Source organism: Oncorhynchus tshawytscha, linkage group LG02, assembly GCF_018296145.1.
Source record: "Oncorhynchus tshawytscha isolate Ot180627B linkage group LG02, Otsh_v2.0, whole genome shotgun sequence".
Taxonomy (NCBI): domain Eukaryota; kingdom Metazoa; phylum Chordata; class Actinopteri; order Salmoniformes; family Salmonidae; genus Oncorhynchus; species Oncorhynchus tshawytscha.
Window position 1 is genome coordinate 74,359,318 of NC_056430.1, and position 19,123 is coordinate 74,378,440.

Below are 19,123 nucleotides of genomic sequence, written 5' to 3' on the forward strand. Positions count from 1 at the left end.
CAGGTATAGTAGTATAGTGCACTACCTTTTGACCAGAGCCCTATGGCAGCAGCTCCGGACTCTAAGGCTAGAGAAAACAATGTGCAGTGTGTAGTTAGCCTCTGCCCAAACTAGGACCTCTATCTCTTCCACATAAAGGATTTGATAGGAGGACAATGTCAAAAATCTGTGAAACAAGCTCCACAAGTATAGACCTCTCCATTTTCCATTGACTGTTTCTCTCTCTGAAACACTGGCACCTTCTAGTGGGTCCTACAACTGTGGACTAAGTATAACTCAATGCTCTTGACACTTAGTCCCACACACTTGAGAACACCTTTTATTGCAAATAGGTGTTGTTAGCAGTAATGCATTTGCCCTCTGTCATCTCGACCAGCATTCAAACCCCTTTTGACGATCCCTGACTAGAACCCCATGTCTGCCCTCCTCCTGTACCCTCTCTATCTCTCCTTACCTGGATGGGCAGGTGTAGGCTGCAGGCGAGGTGTGAGAACACGGACACGGCAGGAAGTGAGACCAGCACGGCCCCGATCACATGACGGGGGATCCAGCCTGACACCACCCTCAGCAAGGTCTGGGTACAGCTCAACACGTTGTCCAGGTAGAACGTCATACTGCAGGGGGCCGAGGGCGAGGAGGTGAGGAAAGGAGGGACAAGTAAATAGCAAGAAAGGACAACATTGTGATACACTGACTCACATCCCTATCAGTTCATTCTCTCTCCCTCCCTCCCTAATTTCTCATTCCTCCATATAGCAACAGGGAGACCAACTCCAGCAGACACTTTTCACTTTACCCACCCTCTCTCCCTCCCACTATCTCCCCCCTCCACCCCTCACCGTATGGACAGCACCAGGGAGACCAGCTCTAACAGACCAGCAGCGGTAGCCAATCCCAGGACGGTTGCCGGAGGCGTCTCCATAGTGACCATGGGAACCAGGAAGCAGGCCAAGGTGAGGGCGAGGAACACAGAGCAGGATAGGAGAACATCCAGGAAGGAGCTGAAGGTAGGGCTGGCAAAGGTCTGCACCGGGGCCTGGGTCTCCACCTGGAGGGGAGAGAGTAGTCAGAGACATAGAGAGAAGGTCTGCACCGGAGCCTGGGTCTCCACCTGGAGGGGAGAGAGTAGTCAGAGACATAGAGAGAAGGTCTGCACCGGAGCCTGGGTCTCCACCTGGAGGGGAGAGAGTAGTCAGAGTCATAGAGAGAAGGTCTGCACCGGGGCCTGGGTCTCCACCTGGAGGGGAGAGAGTAGTCAGAGACAGAGAGAGAAGGAGAGGAGAAAAGAAGGGGAGAGGTGGTTCGACACTTGGGATGAGAGGGGAACCACATAGGGACAGAGAGAGAAGGAGAGGAGAAAAGAAGGGGAGAGGTGGTTCGACACTTGGGATGAGAGGGGAACCACACAGGGACAGAGAGAGGAGATAAAGTTCAGATTACTACTACTATAATGTAGTCAAACTGTTAGAACTGAAACATATTATACACACCAGCAGGGGGCTTCGTATGAACACGTGGTCAATACGGCTTTGACTGACACGGATTGAGGGGATGTGTGTGTGTGTGTGTACCTCCTCCTGGTAGCTGATGCGGTAGGCTGTCTCCAGAGGTCTCTCCAGGAAGTTGAGGCTCAGCTTGTTGATGGGAGGCTTGAAGAAGTAGTCCTTCATCAGACTTGAAAGAGGAGAATAGATTGAGGAAAAGACAGGTAGAGGGTTTTAGGGGGGAATCCTAACTTGAACTCGACTTCTGCATGCATGACTTGAATCATCCATTGACATCTATGCATTATTTACATGATCATCAAGGTTAAGTGCATCATCTCAAGCTGGGATTCCTCCCTTAGTGACTGACTTAAAACTGACTTAAAATATATACGCTGTCAACACTAATCCCCACTGTTGGTAATCCTAAACCAGCCAAGCCATAGACTGCTCTCTCTACTTCCGCACGGGAAGCGGTGCCCGTGTATCAAGTCTGACACCAACAGGCTCCTGAACAGCTTCTATCCCCAAGCCATAAGATGGCTGAAGAGCTAACAAATGTCTACACAGACGATCTGTCTATCTAAGTTGACCCTTTAGTTATTTTTATTCTTGCACTGTCTCAATGCACACTCACGCACACTGACACGCTCAACACACACATCTGTACTGACTCTATAAACACACTCACTCACACTGACACGCTCAACACACACATCTATACTGACTCTATAAACACACTCACTCACACTGACAAGCTCAACACACACATCTATACTGACTCTATAAACACACTCACGCACACTGACACGCTCAACACACACATCTGTACTGACTCTATAAACACACTCACTCACACTGACAAGCTCAACACACACATCTATACTGACTCTATAAACACACTCACGCACACTGACACGCTCAACACACACATCTATACTGTCTCAATACACACTCACTCACACTGACACACACATCTGTACTGACTCTATAAACACACTCACTCACACTGACACACACATCTATACTGACTCTATACACACTCACTCACACTGACACGCTCAACACACACATCTGTACTGACTCTATAAACACACTCACTCACACTGACACGCTCAACACACACATCTATACTGACTCTATAAACACACTCACTCACACTGACACGCTCAACACACACATCTGTACTGACTCCATAAACACACTCACTCACACTGACAAGCTCTACATATATCCAGATGCCTAGTCACCTTACCCCTATACATATCTACCTCTATAGATCCAGTATCCCTGTACATTATAATATGGTACTGACCCTGTATATAGTATGTTTACCTCTATAGATCCAGTATCCCTGTACATTATAATATGGTACTGACCCTGTATATAGTATGTTTACCCCTATACATATCTACCTCTATAGATCCAGTATCCCTGTACATTATAATATGGTACTGACCCTGTATATAGTATGTTTACCCCTATACATATCTACCTCTATAGATCCAGTATCCCTGTACATTATAATATGGTACTGACCCTGTATATAGTATGTTTACCCCTATACATATCTACCTCTATAGATCCAGTATCCCTGTACATTATAATATGGTACTGGAACGGACCCTGTATATAGTGTCCTTACCCCTATACATATCTACCTCTATAGATCCAGTATACCTGTACATTATAATATGGTACTGACCCTGTATATAGTATCCTTACCCCTATACATATCTACCTCTATAGATCCAGTATCCCTGTACATTATAATATGGTACTGACCCTGTATATAGTATGTTTACCTCTATAGATCCAGTATCCCGGTACATTATAATATGGTACTGACCCTGTATATAGTATGTTTACCTCTATAGATCCAGTATCCCGGTATATTATAATATGGTACTGGAACGGACCCTGTGCATCTTCTTACTTTCTCCTGTCCTCTTTATTTCTTATTTTTATTTCTCCTGTGTTTTTGATCTACCATATGTTATTTTTGTTAGTACTACATTGATATTGATTAGTGCATTATTGGATTTAGAGTTTGGAAGAAAAAGGCCTTTCACTTTAAACCTAAGGAAGGCTAATCCCTGATCTGCCAAGACATGCCCAGTTCTGCTCCTAAATCAAATCAAATGTTATTGGTCACATACACATATTTAGAAGATGTTATTGCGGGTGTAGCAAAATGCTTGTGTTCCTAGCTCAAACAGTGTAGTAGTATCTAACAGCAGTGCAGTAGTATCTAACAGCAGTGCAGTAGTATCTAACAGCAGTGCAGTAGTATCTAACAGCAGTGCAGTACTATCTAACAGCAATGCAGTAGTATCTAACAGCAGTGCAGTAGTATCTAACAGCAGTGCAGTACTATCTAACAACAGTGCAGTACTATCTAACAACAGTGCAGTACTATCTAACAACAGTGCAGTACTATCTAACAACAGTGCAGTAGTATCTAACAACAGTGCAGTAGTAAATAACAACAGTGCAGTAGTATCTAACAACAGTGCAGTAGTATCTAACAACAGTGCAGTAGTAAATAACAGCAGTGCAGTACTATCTAACAACAGTGCAGTACTATCTAACAACAGTGCAGTAGTATCTAACAACAGTGCAGTACTATCTAACAACAGTGCAGTAGTATCTAACAACAGTGCAGTAGTATCTAACAACAGTGCAGTAGTATCTAACAACAGTGCAGTACTATCTAACAACAGTGCAGTAGTATCTAACAGCAGTGCAGTAGTATCTAACAACAGTGCAGTAGTATCTAACAGTGCAGTAGCATCTAACAACAGTGCTGTAGTATCTAACAACAGTGCAGTAGTATCTAACAACAGTGCAGTACTATCTAACAACAGTGCAATAGTTAATAACAGCAGTGCAGTACTATCTAACAACAGTGCAGTAGTATCTAACAACAGTGCAGTACTATCTAACAACAGTGCAGTACTATCTAACAACAGTGCAGTAGTATCTAACAACAGTGCTGTAGTATCTAACAACAGTGCAGTACTATCTAACAACAGTGCAGTACTATCTAACAGCAGTGCAGTAGTAAATAACAACAGTGCAGTACTATCTAACAACAGTGCAGTACTATCTAACAACAGTGCAGTAGTATCTAACAACAGTGCAGTAGTATCTAACAGCAGTGCAGTAGTATCTAACAACAGTGCAGTACTATCTAACAACAGTGCAGTAGTATCTAACAACAGTGCAGTAGTATCTAACAACAGTGCAGTAGTATCTAACAACAGTAGCAGTACCAACAGTGCAGTACTATCTAACAACAGTGCAGTACTATCTAACAACAGTGCAGTACTATCTAACAACAGTGCAGTACTATCTAACAACAGTGCAGTACTATCTAACAACAGTGCAGTACTATCTAACAACAGTGCAGTAGTATCTAACAACAGTGCAGTATTATTTAACAACAGTGCAGTAGTATCTAACAACAGTGCAGTACTATCTAACAACAGTGCAGTAGTAACTAACAGTGCAGTAGTATCTAACAACAGTGCAGTAGTATCTAACAACAGTGCAGTACTATCTAACAACAGTGCAGTAGTATCTAACAACAGTGCTGTAGTATCTAACAACAGTGCAGTAGTATCTAACAACAGTGCAGTAGTATCTAACAACAGTGCAGTAGTATCTAACAACAGTGCAGTAGTATCTAACAACAGTGCAGTACTATCTAACAACAGTGCAGTACTATCTAACAACAGTGCAGTACTATCTAACAACAGTGCTGTACTATCTAATAACAGTGCTGTAGTATCTAACAACAGTGCTGTAGTATCTAACAACAGTGCAGTAGTAAATAACAACCAGTCCTATCAACTAGTCCAGGGTCAGTTTTAGACCGTCAATCATTCCACTAAAGCCACCTACTATCTCCCAACTTTAATATGCCCCTCTAAACTGGTTCAGGGTCAGGGTTTATGACTGAACTCTGATCTAGGTTATTTAGATGTACTGAACTCAAAACAGTTCATAAGTAAAGCCAAAAGCCATCATACTCCCTCCGGTCCTCACCTGTCCTCCTTGATGACATCAACAAAATGGACGTCACTCTTCTCCCTGAAGTTCTTGGAGCGTAGCGGGATGAGGGCGGAGTGGTCCATGCCTGTGCCCCCCGGTCCCGCCCCTCCTGGACCCCCCATACCCAGGCTGGTTCCCGTCCCTGTGCCCGTACTGGTCTTCTTTTCTTTCTCCTGGAGCATGTCACATAGAGAGCTCTGGCTGGCCATCACCGAGTCCTCCAGTGGAGGACTGAGAATGCCATTCAGAGCCCTGGGGCTGCAGCCTGGAGTAAACTACAGAAGAAGAAGGCGAGAGAGGGATGTGTGTTAGATAAGTGTGTGGTGCAGGTGTGTGTTATTAGTAGGTGTGTGGTAAGCTACGTTGGAACAGGAGTGTGTTGTCAGTGTGTGTGTGTGGATGTGTCGTTGCGTGCCAGGATAGGCGTGTGATCTACCTTGGCGCTGTTAGTCTTATGTTCATCCTGGCATCCATTGAGTCCAGCCCCCTCCTCTGTCTGCTCCCCATTCACAGTGCAGGACACACAGAGGGAAGCAGCCCCCCCAGGCATGAGGGCAGAGGTGTGGGGGCGAGGGCACGGGGTCAGGATGTCCTGAGAGCAACCACACTGAGAATGCTCTAACTTCCTCCCTGAGATCAGGTAGGTCTTCATCCCTGCAGAGGGGAAACACACACTTAATAATACACAGACAACCACCATAACACACACACACAGACAACCACCATAACACACACACTTAATAATACACAGACAACCACCATAACACACACACTTAATAATACACAGACAACCACCATAACACACACACGCTCCCACACACAATCAACCCAGCAGTTGCACTGTGCAGTCCGACAGTCAGACAGTTAGTTAGTCAGTCAGTCAGTGATTCAGACAACCACCATAACACAGACAGTCAGTCAATCAGTCAGTCAGACCACCATAGACAGTCAGTCCCAGTCAGATCATCCCCGTAGCACAGTCAGTCCGACAGTCAGACAGTTAGTTAGACAGTCAGTCAGTGATTCAGACCTGCAGACAGACAGAGAGAGACAGTAATATAAGCTGTGGTGTATCACAGTGTGTTTGCACAACACCATAGACAGTAGTGGCGGAGTTAAAGGGCAATTCCACCACTTTTCAACCTCATTTTCATCATCGCCAGCACAATACCAGTGTATATGGGAAAAATGTTACATCTGATGACATCATCAAAAGAAAAATAATGTCACAGAGATGCATGAGGACCTTTCTTCTTATTTTTTAACCACAGATCATTGAAACGTGCCGTTTTCACATATGTGGAGACACTGGCATTGTGCTGGAGATAATGAATATGAGGTTGAAAAGTGGCAGAATTGCCATTTAAAGGAAAGATTCACCTATTTTGAATGTTATGTAGTTTTTGTGCAGCTCTGAATGATGTTTTATCAATTACAGGCGTCATTTAATGTTTTCATATGTATCTGAGCTATTGCCATTCAAGCTGGCAGAAATACAACTGGCATGATGAGTTTTGTAATATAGTCATCTTTCCTTTAACAATGCTGTGGGGCAAACAAGGAAATACACAAACACTGGATTACTAGAAGTGGCCAACGGCCAGCCGGTATCAGCCTGTTCAAACACGCTAAAGCTAGTTGGGCTAGATAAAGGTATCATAGTTCATATACAGCTAATACTAGCAAGGCTCTCATCATTTTAAACATGGCTAATGCTAGGCAAGTTCAAAAAGAGCTTATACTAAGAGCTTGTACTAACTAGGCTAGCAAGGGCTCTCACAGTTCAAACACAATGCTAGAATAGGTTAGCTAACCGCTCTCACAGTTCAAACACAATGCTAGAATAGGTTAGCTAACTGCTCTCACAGTTCAAACACAATGCTAGAATAGGTTAGCTAACTGCTCTCACAGTTCAAACACAATGCTAGAATAGGTTAGCTAACCGCAGTTCTCACAGTTCAAACACAATGCTAGAATAGGTTAGCAGTTCAAACACAATGCTAGAATAGGTTAGCTGCTCACAGTTCAAACACAATGCTAGAATAGGTTAGCTAACTGCTCTCACAGTTCAAACACAATGCTAGAATAGGTTAGCTAACCGCTCTCACAGTTCAAACACAATGCTAGAATAGGTTAGCTAACCGCTCTCACAGTTCAAACACAATGCTAGAATAGGTTAGCTAACCGCTCTCACAGTTCAAACACTATGCTAGAATAGGTTAGCTAACCGCTCTCACAGTTCAAACACAATGCTAGAATAGGTTAGCTAACCGCTCTCACAGTTCAAAAACACACCGCTCTCACAGTTCAAACACTATGCTAGAATAGGTTAGCTAACCGCTCTCACAGTTCAAACACAATGCTAGAATAGGTTAGCTAACCGCTCTCACAGTTCAAACACAATGCTAGAATAGGTTAGCTAACCGCTCTCACAGTTCAAACACAATGCTAGAATAGGTTAGCTAACCGCTCTCACAGTTCAAACACAATGCTAGAATAGGTTAGCTAACCGCTTTCACAGTTCAAAATGACATGCTAGCCAGGCTAGATTGATGTCTCACAATTCAAACACAGCCAATACTAGGCTAGGTTAGCTAGTGCTCTCATTGTTCAACATTACTGATGCTAGCTAGGCTAGCTCTCATAATCGAAACACAGTGGAAGCTCAGGGGAAAAAAATCTTTCTAGGAACTAGTTTGCTGTTCCTGCACTAATGCAAAAGTTCTCTGAATATGTTTTTATGAAAAGTGTGTGTCTGTGAATATGTTTCAGATAAACACACATAAAAGATGTATCTAGCTACGTGTGATGTGTCAGCCTTTGCTGTGAGTGTATTTGATCTGTATATTAGTCAGCTCATGTATAAGTGTGTGTGTACGTCAGTTTGTACATATGAGCTTGTGTGTGTGTGTGTGTGTGTGTGTGTGTGTGTGTGTGTGTGTGTGTGTTTGCACTAGCTCTTTACTGAGTGAGTCACACACTCATATTGTGCTTCTCTGTTTCTCTCACGTGTCTTTTAGAATCACCAAGGCTGAGAGCCCATTCATCTCTTCTGTCTTTAAGTTTCTCCCTCCTCCCTCCATCACTCACTTTCCTCCATCACTATCTATCTTTCTCTCTCCTTCTTTTCACTCTACCACTTCCATTGGCAGACACACCACCATAAGAAGAAGTGCTCTTATCTCATTTCCCGGTCTCTCTAACTCAATTCAATTCAAGGGGCTTTATTGTCATGGGAAATATATGTTACCATTGCCAAAGCAGGTGAAGTAGATAATATACAAAAGTGAAATAAACAATAAAAATGAACAGTAAACATTACACTCACAGAAGTTCCAAAAGAATAAAGACATTACAAATGTCATATTATGTATATATACAGTGTTGTAACAATGTGCAACAATGGTTGAAGTACAAAAGGGAACTCTGTCTCTCTACACCTCTCTCTTGCATCTCTCTCTCACACCTCTCTGATTCAGAGGGGTTGGGGCTCCCAAGTGGCGCAGCATTCTAAGGCACTGCATCTCAGTGCTAGGGGGATCCCTACAGACCCTGATTCGATTCCAGGCTGTATCACAACCTGTCTGTCTGTGCATGTCTGTCTGTCTGTCTCTGCATGTATGTGTCTTTCTGTCTCTCTGTCTCTGCATGTGTGCCTGTCTGTCGGTCTGTCTCTGCATGTGTGTCTGTCTGTCGGTCTGTCTCTGCATGTATATGTCTGTCTGTCTGTGTCTGTGTGTCTGTCTGTCTGTCTGTCTGTCTGTCTGTCTGTCTGTCTGTCTGTCTGTCTGTCTCTGCGTGTGCCTGTCTGTCGGTCTGTCTGTCTGTCTGTCTGTCTGTCTGTCTGTCTGTCTGTCTGTCTGTCTGTCTGTCTGTCTGTCTGTCTGTCTGTCTGTCTGTCTGTCTGTCTGTCTCTGCATGTATGTGTCTGTCTGTCTGTCTGTCTGTCTGTGCATGTATGTGTCTGTCTGTCTGTCTGTCTGCATGTATGTGTCTGTCTGTCTGTCTGTCATCTGCATGTATGTGTCTGTCTGTCTGTCTGTCTGTCTGTCTGTCTGTCTGTCTGTCTGTCTGTCTGTCTGTCTGTCTGTCTGTCTGTCTGTCTGTCTGTCTGTCTGTCTGTCTCTGCATGTATGTGTCTGTCTGTCTGTCTCTGTCTGTCTGTCGGTATCTACGTGTCTGTCTGTCTCTGCGTGTCTGTCTGTCTGTCTCTTCATGTCTGTCTGTCTGTCTCTTCATGTGTGTGTCTGTCTCTTCATGTGTTTGTCTGTCTGTTCATGTGTGTGTGTCTGTCTGTCTGTCTGTCTCTGCATGTGTGTCTGTCTGTCTCTGCATGTGTGTGTGCGCGTGTATGTATGTATGTGTGTATGTATGTATGCGTGCGTGCGGGCCAGTGAACAGGAACAGGGGGGAAGGACACTACAGTGTGAGAAACAGCAAGAGGAAGTGAATGGAAAGTTGTATAACAGTGGGCAACACAGCACACACACTCTTACAGTGGTCTTGTTACCAACTGTCTATGTTTACTGAGGCAGGACATGGGAATCAGAGATGAGTGGATTTTATCAAAACAATGTACTGCAAGAAAAGGGAGTGTGTGTGCAAGAGTGTGAGAGAGAGAGAGAGAGAGAGAGAGAGAGAGAGAGAGAGAGAGAGAGTGTGTGAGAGAGAGAGAGAGAGAGACAAAGGGAGAGTGTGGAAGAGAGAGAGAGAGAGTGATTTATGTCTGTGTTTGACAGAGAGAGAGACAGATAGAGACCAAGAGAGGGAGAGCAGCACCTAGATCTTCAGCCAGACCTGAGCCCTGAAAGAAGACAAAGGGAGAGTGGACCAAAAGTGTGTATTTATGTCTGTGTTTGTTTGTGTGAGAGATGATAGAACCAAGGAGGGCCTACAGCAGCACCTAGATCTTCTGCTAGACCTGAGCCCTGACAGTAAATCTCAGTAAGACCAAAATCATGGTGTTCAAAAAAGGTCCAGTCGCCAGAACCACAGGTAACTTCTACAAAGCTGTGAACGATCTGAGAGACAAGGCAAGAAGGGTCTTCTATGCCATCAAAAGGAACATAAAATGTGACACACCAATGAGGATCTGGATAAAAATACTTGAATCAGTTCTAGAACCCATTGCCCTTTATGGTTGTGAGGTCTGGGGTCCGCTCACCAACCAATTCACAAAATGGGACAAACACCAAATTGAGACTCTGCATGCAGAATTCTGCAAAAATATCCTCAGTAAAACACCAAATAATGCATGCAGAGCAGAATTAGGCTGATACCTGCTAATTATCAAAATCCAGAAAAGAGACGTTAAATTCTACAACAACCCAAACCTTCCATAACAAAGCCATCACCTACAGAGAGATGGACTTGGAAAAGAGTCCCCTAAGCAAGCCGGTCCTGGGGCACTGTTCACAAACAGAACCCACAGAGCCCCAGGACAGCAACGCAATTAGACCCAACCATATATCATGAGAAAACAAAAAGATAATTATTTCCAATGTGTCAAGTAATCAACAAAAACACAGAGCAAACTAGAATGCTATTTGGCCCTAAACAGAGAGCACACAGTGGCAGAATACCTGACCACTGTGACTGACCCAAAATTAAGGAAAGCTTTGACTATGTACAGACTCAGTGAGCATAGCCTTGCTATTGAGAAAGGCTGCCGTAGGCAGACCTGGCTCTCAAGAGAAGACAGGCTATGTGCTCACTGCCCACAAAATGAGGTGGAAACTGAGCTGCACTTCATAACCTCCTGCCCAATGTATGACCATATTAGAGACCCATATTTCCCTCAGATAACACAGATCCACAAAGAATTCAAAAACAAACCCGATTATGATAAAGTCCCATATCTACTGGGTGAAATACCACAGTGTGCCATCACAGCAGCAAGATTTGTGACCTGTTGCCACTAGAACGTTAACACTAGAAGCTTATTACCTAAAATGGATCAATTGAAAGTGTAGGTCCACAGCTCCAATCCAGATGTGTTGGTCATTACTGAGACGTGGTTAAGGAATGTGTTTTGAATACTGATGTTAACCTTTCTGGTTAGAACCTTTTTCGGCAAGACAGATCTTCCAAAGGTGGGTGAGTGGCAATCTTTACCAAGGATCACCTTCAGTGCTCAGTTGTCTCCACCAAGTCTGTCCCCAAACTATTTGATTTGCTGGTTTTAAGTATTAAACTTTAGCACCCAGCAACAGTCACCAAATAGCTCTTTGTTGACTGTTGTTGTGTGCTATCGTCCTCCATCAGCACCGGCCTGTACCTGCCCTAAGCTCTCTCCTGGCCCCTTACACTAAGTCTGAATTTGTCCTGCTAGGTGACCTAAACTGGGACATACTTACACCAGCTGACCAAGTCCTAAAGCAATGGGACTCCATACATCTCTCTCAGATTATTACCAATCCCACAAGGTATGACTCCAAACACCCATCAAAGGCTACTCTTCTTGATGTTATCCTCACAAATAATCCTGATAGGTATCAGTCTGGTGTTTTCTGTAATGACCTTAGTGATCACTGTTTTACAGCCTGTGTTCGTAATGGCTGCTCAGTGAAACGACCTGTCCTGATTTGTCACAGACGCTTGCTAAAAAAGTTTAATGAGCAAGCCTTCCTTCATGAACTGGCCTCTATAAAATGGTATAGAATCAGCTTGATCCCCTCTGTCGAAGACACATGGACATTTTTTGATATGTTCAGTGGTATTGTTAACAAACACGCCCGCATAAAGAACATTTAAATTAAAAACAACCGTGATCTTGCAGAGTTACTCCACCTCAGTGGAGTGGTGTCAGGAAAATAACCTCACACTCAACGTCAACAAAACTAAGGAGATGATTGTGGACTTCAGGAAACAGCAGAGGGAACACCCCCCTATCCACATCGATGGAACAGTAGTGGAGAGGGTAGCAAGTTTTAAGTTCCTCGGCATACACATCACAGACAAACTGAATTGGTCCACTCACACAGACAGCATCTTGAAGAAGGCGCAGCAGCGCCTCTTCAACCTCAGGAGGCTGAAGAAATTCGGCTTGTCACCAAAAGCACTCACAAACTTCTACAGATGCACAATCGAGAGCATCCTGGCGGGCTGTATCACCGCCTGGTACGGCAACTGCTCAGCCCACAACCGTAAGGCTCTCCAGAGGGTAGTGAGGTCTGCACAACGCATCACCGGGGGCAAACTACCTGCCCTCCAGGACACCTACACCACCCGATGTTACAGGAAGGCCATAAAGATCATCAAGGACATCAACCACCCGAGCCACTGCCTGTTCACCCCGCTATCAGCCAGAAGGCGAGGTCAGTACAGGTGCATCAAAGCTGGGACCGAGAGACTGAAAAACAGCTTCTATCTCAAGGCCATCAAACTGTTAAACAGCCACCACTAACATTGAGTGGCTGCTGCCAACACACTGACACTGACACTGACTCAACTCCAGCCACTTTAATAATGGGAATTGATGGGAAATGATGTAAATATATCACTAGCCACTTTAAACAATTCTACCTTATATAATGTTACTTACCCTACATTATTCATCTCATATGCATACGTATATACTGTACTCTATATCATCCACTGCATCCTTATGTAATACATGTATCACTAGCCACTTTAACTATGCCACTTTGTTTACATACTCATCTCATATGTATATACTGTACTCGATACCATCTACTGTATCTTGCCTATGCTGCTCTGTACCATCACTCATTCATATATCCTTATGTACATATTCTTTATCCCCTTACACTGTGTATAAGACAGTAGTTTTGGAATTGTTAGTTAGATTACTTGTTGGTTATTACTGCATTGTCAGAACTAGAAGCACAAGCATTTCGCTACACTCTCATTAACATCTGCTAACCATGTGTATGTGACAAATAAAATTTGATTTTGATTTGATTTTGATTTTTTCAAAAATTACATTTGGCGAAAGGCTCGGCACACGCATACTCAGGCTGACTGGCTCTCGTTCAAGCAAATGAGAAATAAGTGCACTCAGGCTATCCGGAAGGCCAAAGTTAGTTACTTTAAGGAGCAGTTCTCTCTCTGTGGGTCTAACCCCAAGAAGTTCCGGAAAACGGTTAAAGACCTGGAGAATAAACCCTCCTCCTCACAGCTGCTCGTGTCCCTTAAAGTTGATGATGCGGTTGTTACTGACAAGAAGCACATGACTGAGCTCTTTAAATCACCACTTCATTAAATCAGGATTCCTATTTGACTCAGCCATGCCTCCTTGCCCGTCCAACATTTCCTCATCTCCCACCCCTTCTAATGCGACTGTCCCCGATGCTTCTCCCTCTTTTTCCTCTGCCCCACTACAAAGTTTCTCCCTGCAGGCTGTCACTGAGTCCGAGGTGCTAAAGAGGTTCCTGAAACTTGACCCCCAAAAAACATCAGATGGTTTAGACCTTTTCTTCTTTAAGGTTGCTGCCCCCTATCATCGCCAAGCCTATCTCCAACCTTAAATGTTAAATGTTCTACAACAAAGCTTTCTTAGTGTCCAACAAGCTTTCTTTACCCTTAACCTTGTTCTGAACACCTCCAAAACAAAGGTCATGTGGTTTGGTTAGAAGAATGCCCCTCTTCCCACAGGTGTTATTACTACCTCTGAGGGTTTAGAGCTTGAGGTAGTCACCTCATACAAGTACTTAGGTGTATGGCTAGACGGTACACTGTCCTTCTCTCAGCACATATCAAAGCTGCAGGCTAAAGTTAAATCTAGACTTGGTTTCTTCTATCGTAATCGCTCCTCTTTCACCCAGCTGCCAAACTAAGCCTGATTCAGATGACCATTCTACCCATGCTAGATTACGGAGACCTACTTCATAGATCAGCAGGTAAGTGTACTCTCAAGCGGCTAGATGTTCTTTACCATTCAGACATCAGATTTGCCACCAATGCTCCTTATAGGACACATCACTGCACTCTATACTCCTCTGTAAACTGGTCATCTCTGTATACCCGTCGCAAGACCCACTGGTTGATGCTTATTTATAAAACCCTCTTAGGCCTCACTCCCCCCTGTCTGAGATATCTACTGCAGCCCTCATCCTCCATATACAACATCCGTTCTGCCAGTCACATTCTGTTAAAGGTCCCCAGGGCACACACATCTCTCGATCGCTCCTCATTTCAGTTCGCTGCAGCTAGTGACTGGAACGAGCTGCAACAAACACTCAAACGGGACAGTTTTATCTCCATCTCTTCATTCAAAGACTCAATCATGGACGCTCTTACTGACAGTTGTAGCTGCTTTGAGTGAAATATTGTTGCCTCTACCTTCTTGCCCTGTTGCCCTGTTGATGTTTGTACCATGTTTTGTGTTGCTACCATGTTGTGTTGCTACCATGTTGTTGTCATGTGTTGCTGCCTTGCTATGTTGTAGTCTTAAGTCTCTCTATATGTAGTGTTGTGTTGTCTCTCTTGTCGTAATGTGTGTTTTGTCCTATATTTATATATACAGCTCTGGAAAAAATGAAGAGACCACTGCAAAATGATCAGTTTCTCTGGTTTTACTATTTATAGGTATGTGTTTGGGTAAAATTAACATTTTTATTTTATTCTATAAACTACTGACAACATTTCTCCCAAATTCCAAATAAAAATATTGTAATTTAATGGTCAAAATAACTAAAAAGATGCAGTGTTGTCAGACCTTGATTTATCATTCTGAAACATGAGGTGATGACTGAGGATGAATGGCACGACAATGGGCCTCAGGATCTCATCATGGTATCTCTGTGCATTCAAACTGACATGATAAAATGCAATTGTGTTCGTTGTCCATAGCTTATGCCTGCCCATACCATAACCCCTCCGACACCTAATTTATTTATATAAATTGCCTGCTTTCCTTATATGAACTGTAATTGTTGCATGTTGCGTTTATATTTTTGTGCGATAGGCTGTTTTCAGCTACCAGATCTCTCAGTCTCATGTCAGAATTAGACATTCATCCATGTTTCTCAAACGTCAAATTTCAAAGTTGTTCCAAACGTCAAATTTCAAAGTCTTTATTCTTAAGTTAAGGCATTACCTACGAATGGTTAAGGTAAGGGTTAAGGTAAGGGTTAAGGTTTGGGTTAAGGTTTGGGTTAAGGTTTGGGCTTAAAACAAAAATTGACAAAGCTACTTTCTGTCGCTGGATTCGGACACAAAACCTTTTCCACCAGAGGCAGATGCCCATCTTTCATCCCCGCCCACAACACCGAAACCTACTGGAAGGTAACAGCGCTCACTGTTGCCCCTAGTGGCCGGTTTCCACCTCATCTCCCAACATCCCCAGACATGGATGGACATTGAATACTGACTTGTATCACGGGGGACCTGGCTGGTTTTCAAAGCAAAACAGGTTTCATAAAGCTAAAAATACAGTTTCCCAGACGCATCAAAATAACAAAAAAGGGTGTGCCTGTGTTTATGTATGGTGATGTCTCTGCAAATGGAGGTGGATGCGTGTCCAACATAGTTGAAAGGAAAAGCTATAGAGCTGGAATCATGTCCATATAAACTTCCCTAATAACACTATACTCTGTGTGTCAACCCTCTCTAGGATGTACATCTATCCAGTCAGTGTATGGGAGGAACACTTAGCTTGACAGCCTGACACACAAACACACACACACACTGAGAGGAACACTTAGGCCTGACAGCATGACACACTTTAGCCTTTAATGCACCTGATGGATTCTATTGATTCTGTATAATACACAGGCTGCTGGGCACACACAGACACACAACCCCAGCGAAGAACACACACATACACACAACCCCAGTGAAGAACACACACACGATGAAGGGACACACACACACGCTTCATCTACTATGGCTGCTGTGGAGACAGAAATAGACAGAAGTGCAGAAACAAAGTTTCTTTCTCTTTCTGATAACCACTTATTTTCACTCTATGAATGAATACACACACACTTGTACACTTTCTATCATTCTCGCTTTCTCTTTCCCTGTCTTTTTCTCTTTCCAACCTAGAGGCCATTGTGTCCTTGAGAAGAAAGCGGAGTAAACTCAAAACATTTTTTAAAACCTTTTTTTAAAACTAGGCAAGCCAGTTAAGAACAAATTCTTATTCACAATGACGGCCTACCGGGGAACAATGGCGGTCTACCGGGGAACAATGGCGGCCTACCGGGGAACAATGGCGGCCTACCGGTTCTGCCCCTGACTGCCTTGTTCAGGGATTCAATCCAGCAACCTTTCGGTTACTGGCTCAACGCTCTAAACACTAGGCTACCTGCCAGCCCAATGAGAGAGCACAGACAAAGGAGGGAGAGAGATGGAGAGTGAGGGAGAGAAAGAAGACAGTGCCTGCATACCGTTTCCTGAGAGAGAGAGAGAGAGAGAGAGAGAGCAGACAGGGAGGGCATGAGAGGGCATATGTGCCAGGTGTTTGTAGCCCAGCCAGTTGGCATTGGCAACACTGATTTCTCTAGGGAAGAGAGAGAGAGAGATGAAGAGAGAGAGAGAGAGAGAGATAAAGAGAGAGAGAGAGAGAGAGAGAGGAAGAGAGAGAGAGAGAGATAAAGAGAGAGAGAGAGGAAGAGAGAGAGAGAGAGGAAGAAAGAGGGAGAGAGGGAGAGAGAGAGAGAGAGAGAGAGAGGGAGTGAGTGAGTGAGTGAGAGTACGTGTGCTTGTACATGTGCGTGAGACAGGGGCCTACACCCTAGCGATACTTTGGGGGACAGGGGGTAAGGAGAGGGGGGGAGTCCAGTAGAGATATGGCTTGAGGGTGAGAGTGTTTAAAATTCAATTGAGCGCTAATGGCATGTTTATCAGTTAATGAGAGAGGGAGAGGCAGAGAGAGAAGTGAGAGGGAGGAAGAGAGAGGGAGTGAGTGAGTGAGTGAGTGAGTGAGTGAGTGAGTGAGTGAGTGAGTGAGTGAGTGAGTGAGTGAGAGAAGGAGAGGCAGAGAGAGGGAGTGAGTGAGAGAAGGAGAGGCAGAGAGAGGAGAGAGAGAGAAAGAGAGGCAGAGAGAGGAGAGAGAGAGAAAGAGAGGCAGAGAGGAGAGAGAGAGAGAGAGAGAGAGAGAGAGAGAGAGAGAGAGAGAGAGGGAGTGAGTGAGTGAGAGGAGAGGCAGAGAGAGAGAGAGGAGAGAGAGAGGGAGTGAGTGAGAGAAGGAGAGGCAGAGAGAGGGAGTGAGTGAGAGAAGGAGAGGCAGAGATAGGAGAGGAGAGAGAGAGAGAGAGGGAGGAGTGAGTGAGAGAAGGAGAGGCAGAGAGGCAGAGAGAGGGAGTGAGTGAGAGAAGGAGAGGCAGAGAGAGAGGAGAGAGAGAGAGAGAGAGAGGGGGAGTGAGTGAGAGAAGGAGAGGCAGAGAGAGGAGAGAGAGAGAAAGAGAGAGAGAGAGAGGGGGACAGATGCATACATAAACAAACAAGTGTCAGCTGCCCTGGGTTAATGATCAAAGCAAATGCTGCATACCAATACTGCAGGGGAGGAACAGCAACAAATATTCCCTTGTATACATCCACACGCACGCTTGCACGTACACATTCTAGGGTTGGCCGGTATCCAGATTTTCATACCATCATACTGTTCCTGTACCAAGGGCTGCTATTTCCCTAAACACACACCCCTCCCTAAAATGCAGAGATGGTCCCCTAAGAGTGCAGTACCACCCACGGTTCTGCTGCCTACATCTGGTGTCCTGATGTCCCTACAGCCTGTAATGATGACCACATCCCCACTAGACAAAGATAGCACATTCACACTATAGTCCGACACAAATAAATGTATACACACACACACACACACTAACACAAGCAGACAACACACACACTAACACAAGCAGACAACACACACACTAACACAAGCAGACAACACACACACACTAACGTCTGCTTCCAACTCACACCCTCAAACACATAGATCCCCTGAACGCAGCTCACTCTCTAGATCCCAATCACCTCAATCCTAATCAGCTCTTCACACACCTGTATGTCATTATCACACACTATTTATCTCAGTTCTTTAAACCCCATAATTGTGAGGTATTGTTTGTTTTGTGACAGTTCTATTCAGAGCTCTGTTTTTCACGTAATTGAATCATCCCGTGTATGATCGTTTTTTCCTGCCTCACTAACGACGCCTTTTGCCTTTTCCCTGCCTGTACTTTAGCCTATTCCCTGCCTGTACTTTAGCCTATTCCCTGCCTGTACTTTAGCCTATTCCCTGCCTGTACTTTAGCCTATTCCCTGCCTGTACTTTAGCCTATTCCCTGCCTGTACTTTAGCCTATTCCCTGCCTGTACTTTAGCCTATTCCCTGCCTGTACTTTAGCCTATTCCCTGCCTGTACTTTAGCCTATTCCCTGCCTGTACTTTAGCCTATTCCCTGCCTGTACTTTAGCCTACTTTAGCCTATTCCCTGCCTGTACTTTAGCCTATTCCCTACCTGTACTTTAGCCTATTCCCTGCCTGTACTTTAGCCTATTCCCTGCCTGTACTTTAGCCTATTCCCTGCCTGTACTTTATCCTATTCCCTGCCTGTACTTTATCCTATTCCCTGCCTGTACTTTAGCCTATTCCCTGCCTGTACTTTAGCCTATC

The 19,123-nt window shown here is 44.4% G+C and overlaps 1 protein-coding gene across 2 annotated transcripts in view; it reads right to left on the minus strand.

Moving 5' to 3' along the window:
- Positions 1–19,123, minus strand: part of adcy9 (adenylate cyclase 9) — a 65,959-nt gene that overhangs the window by 10,811 nt on the left and 36,025 nt on the right. For both annotated transcript variants that reach the window (XM_042304618.1, XM_042304617.1), the window contains 5 exons: positions 5,977–6,194; positions 5,535–5,815; positions 1,572–1,674; positions 840–1,048; positions 455–614 (listed from right to left, as the gene is read on the minus strand). In XM_042304618.1, coding sequence (XP_042160552.1) covers positions 455–614; positions 840–1,048; positions 1,572–1,674; positions 5,535–5,815; positions 5,977–6,194 — 971 coding nt within the window. The remainder of the gene's footprint in view (positions 1–454; positions 615–839; positions 1,049–1,571; positions 1,675–5,534; positions 5,816–5,976; positions 6,195–19,123) is intronic.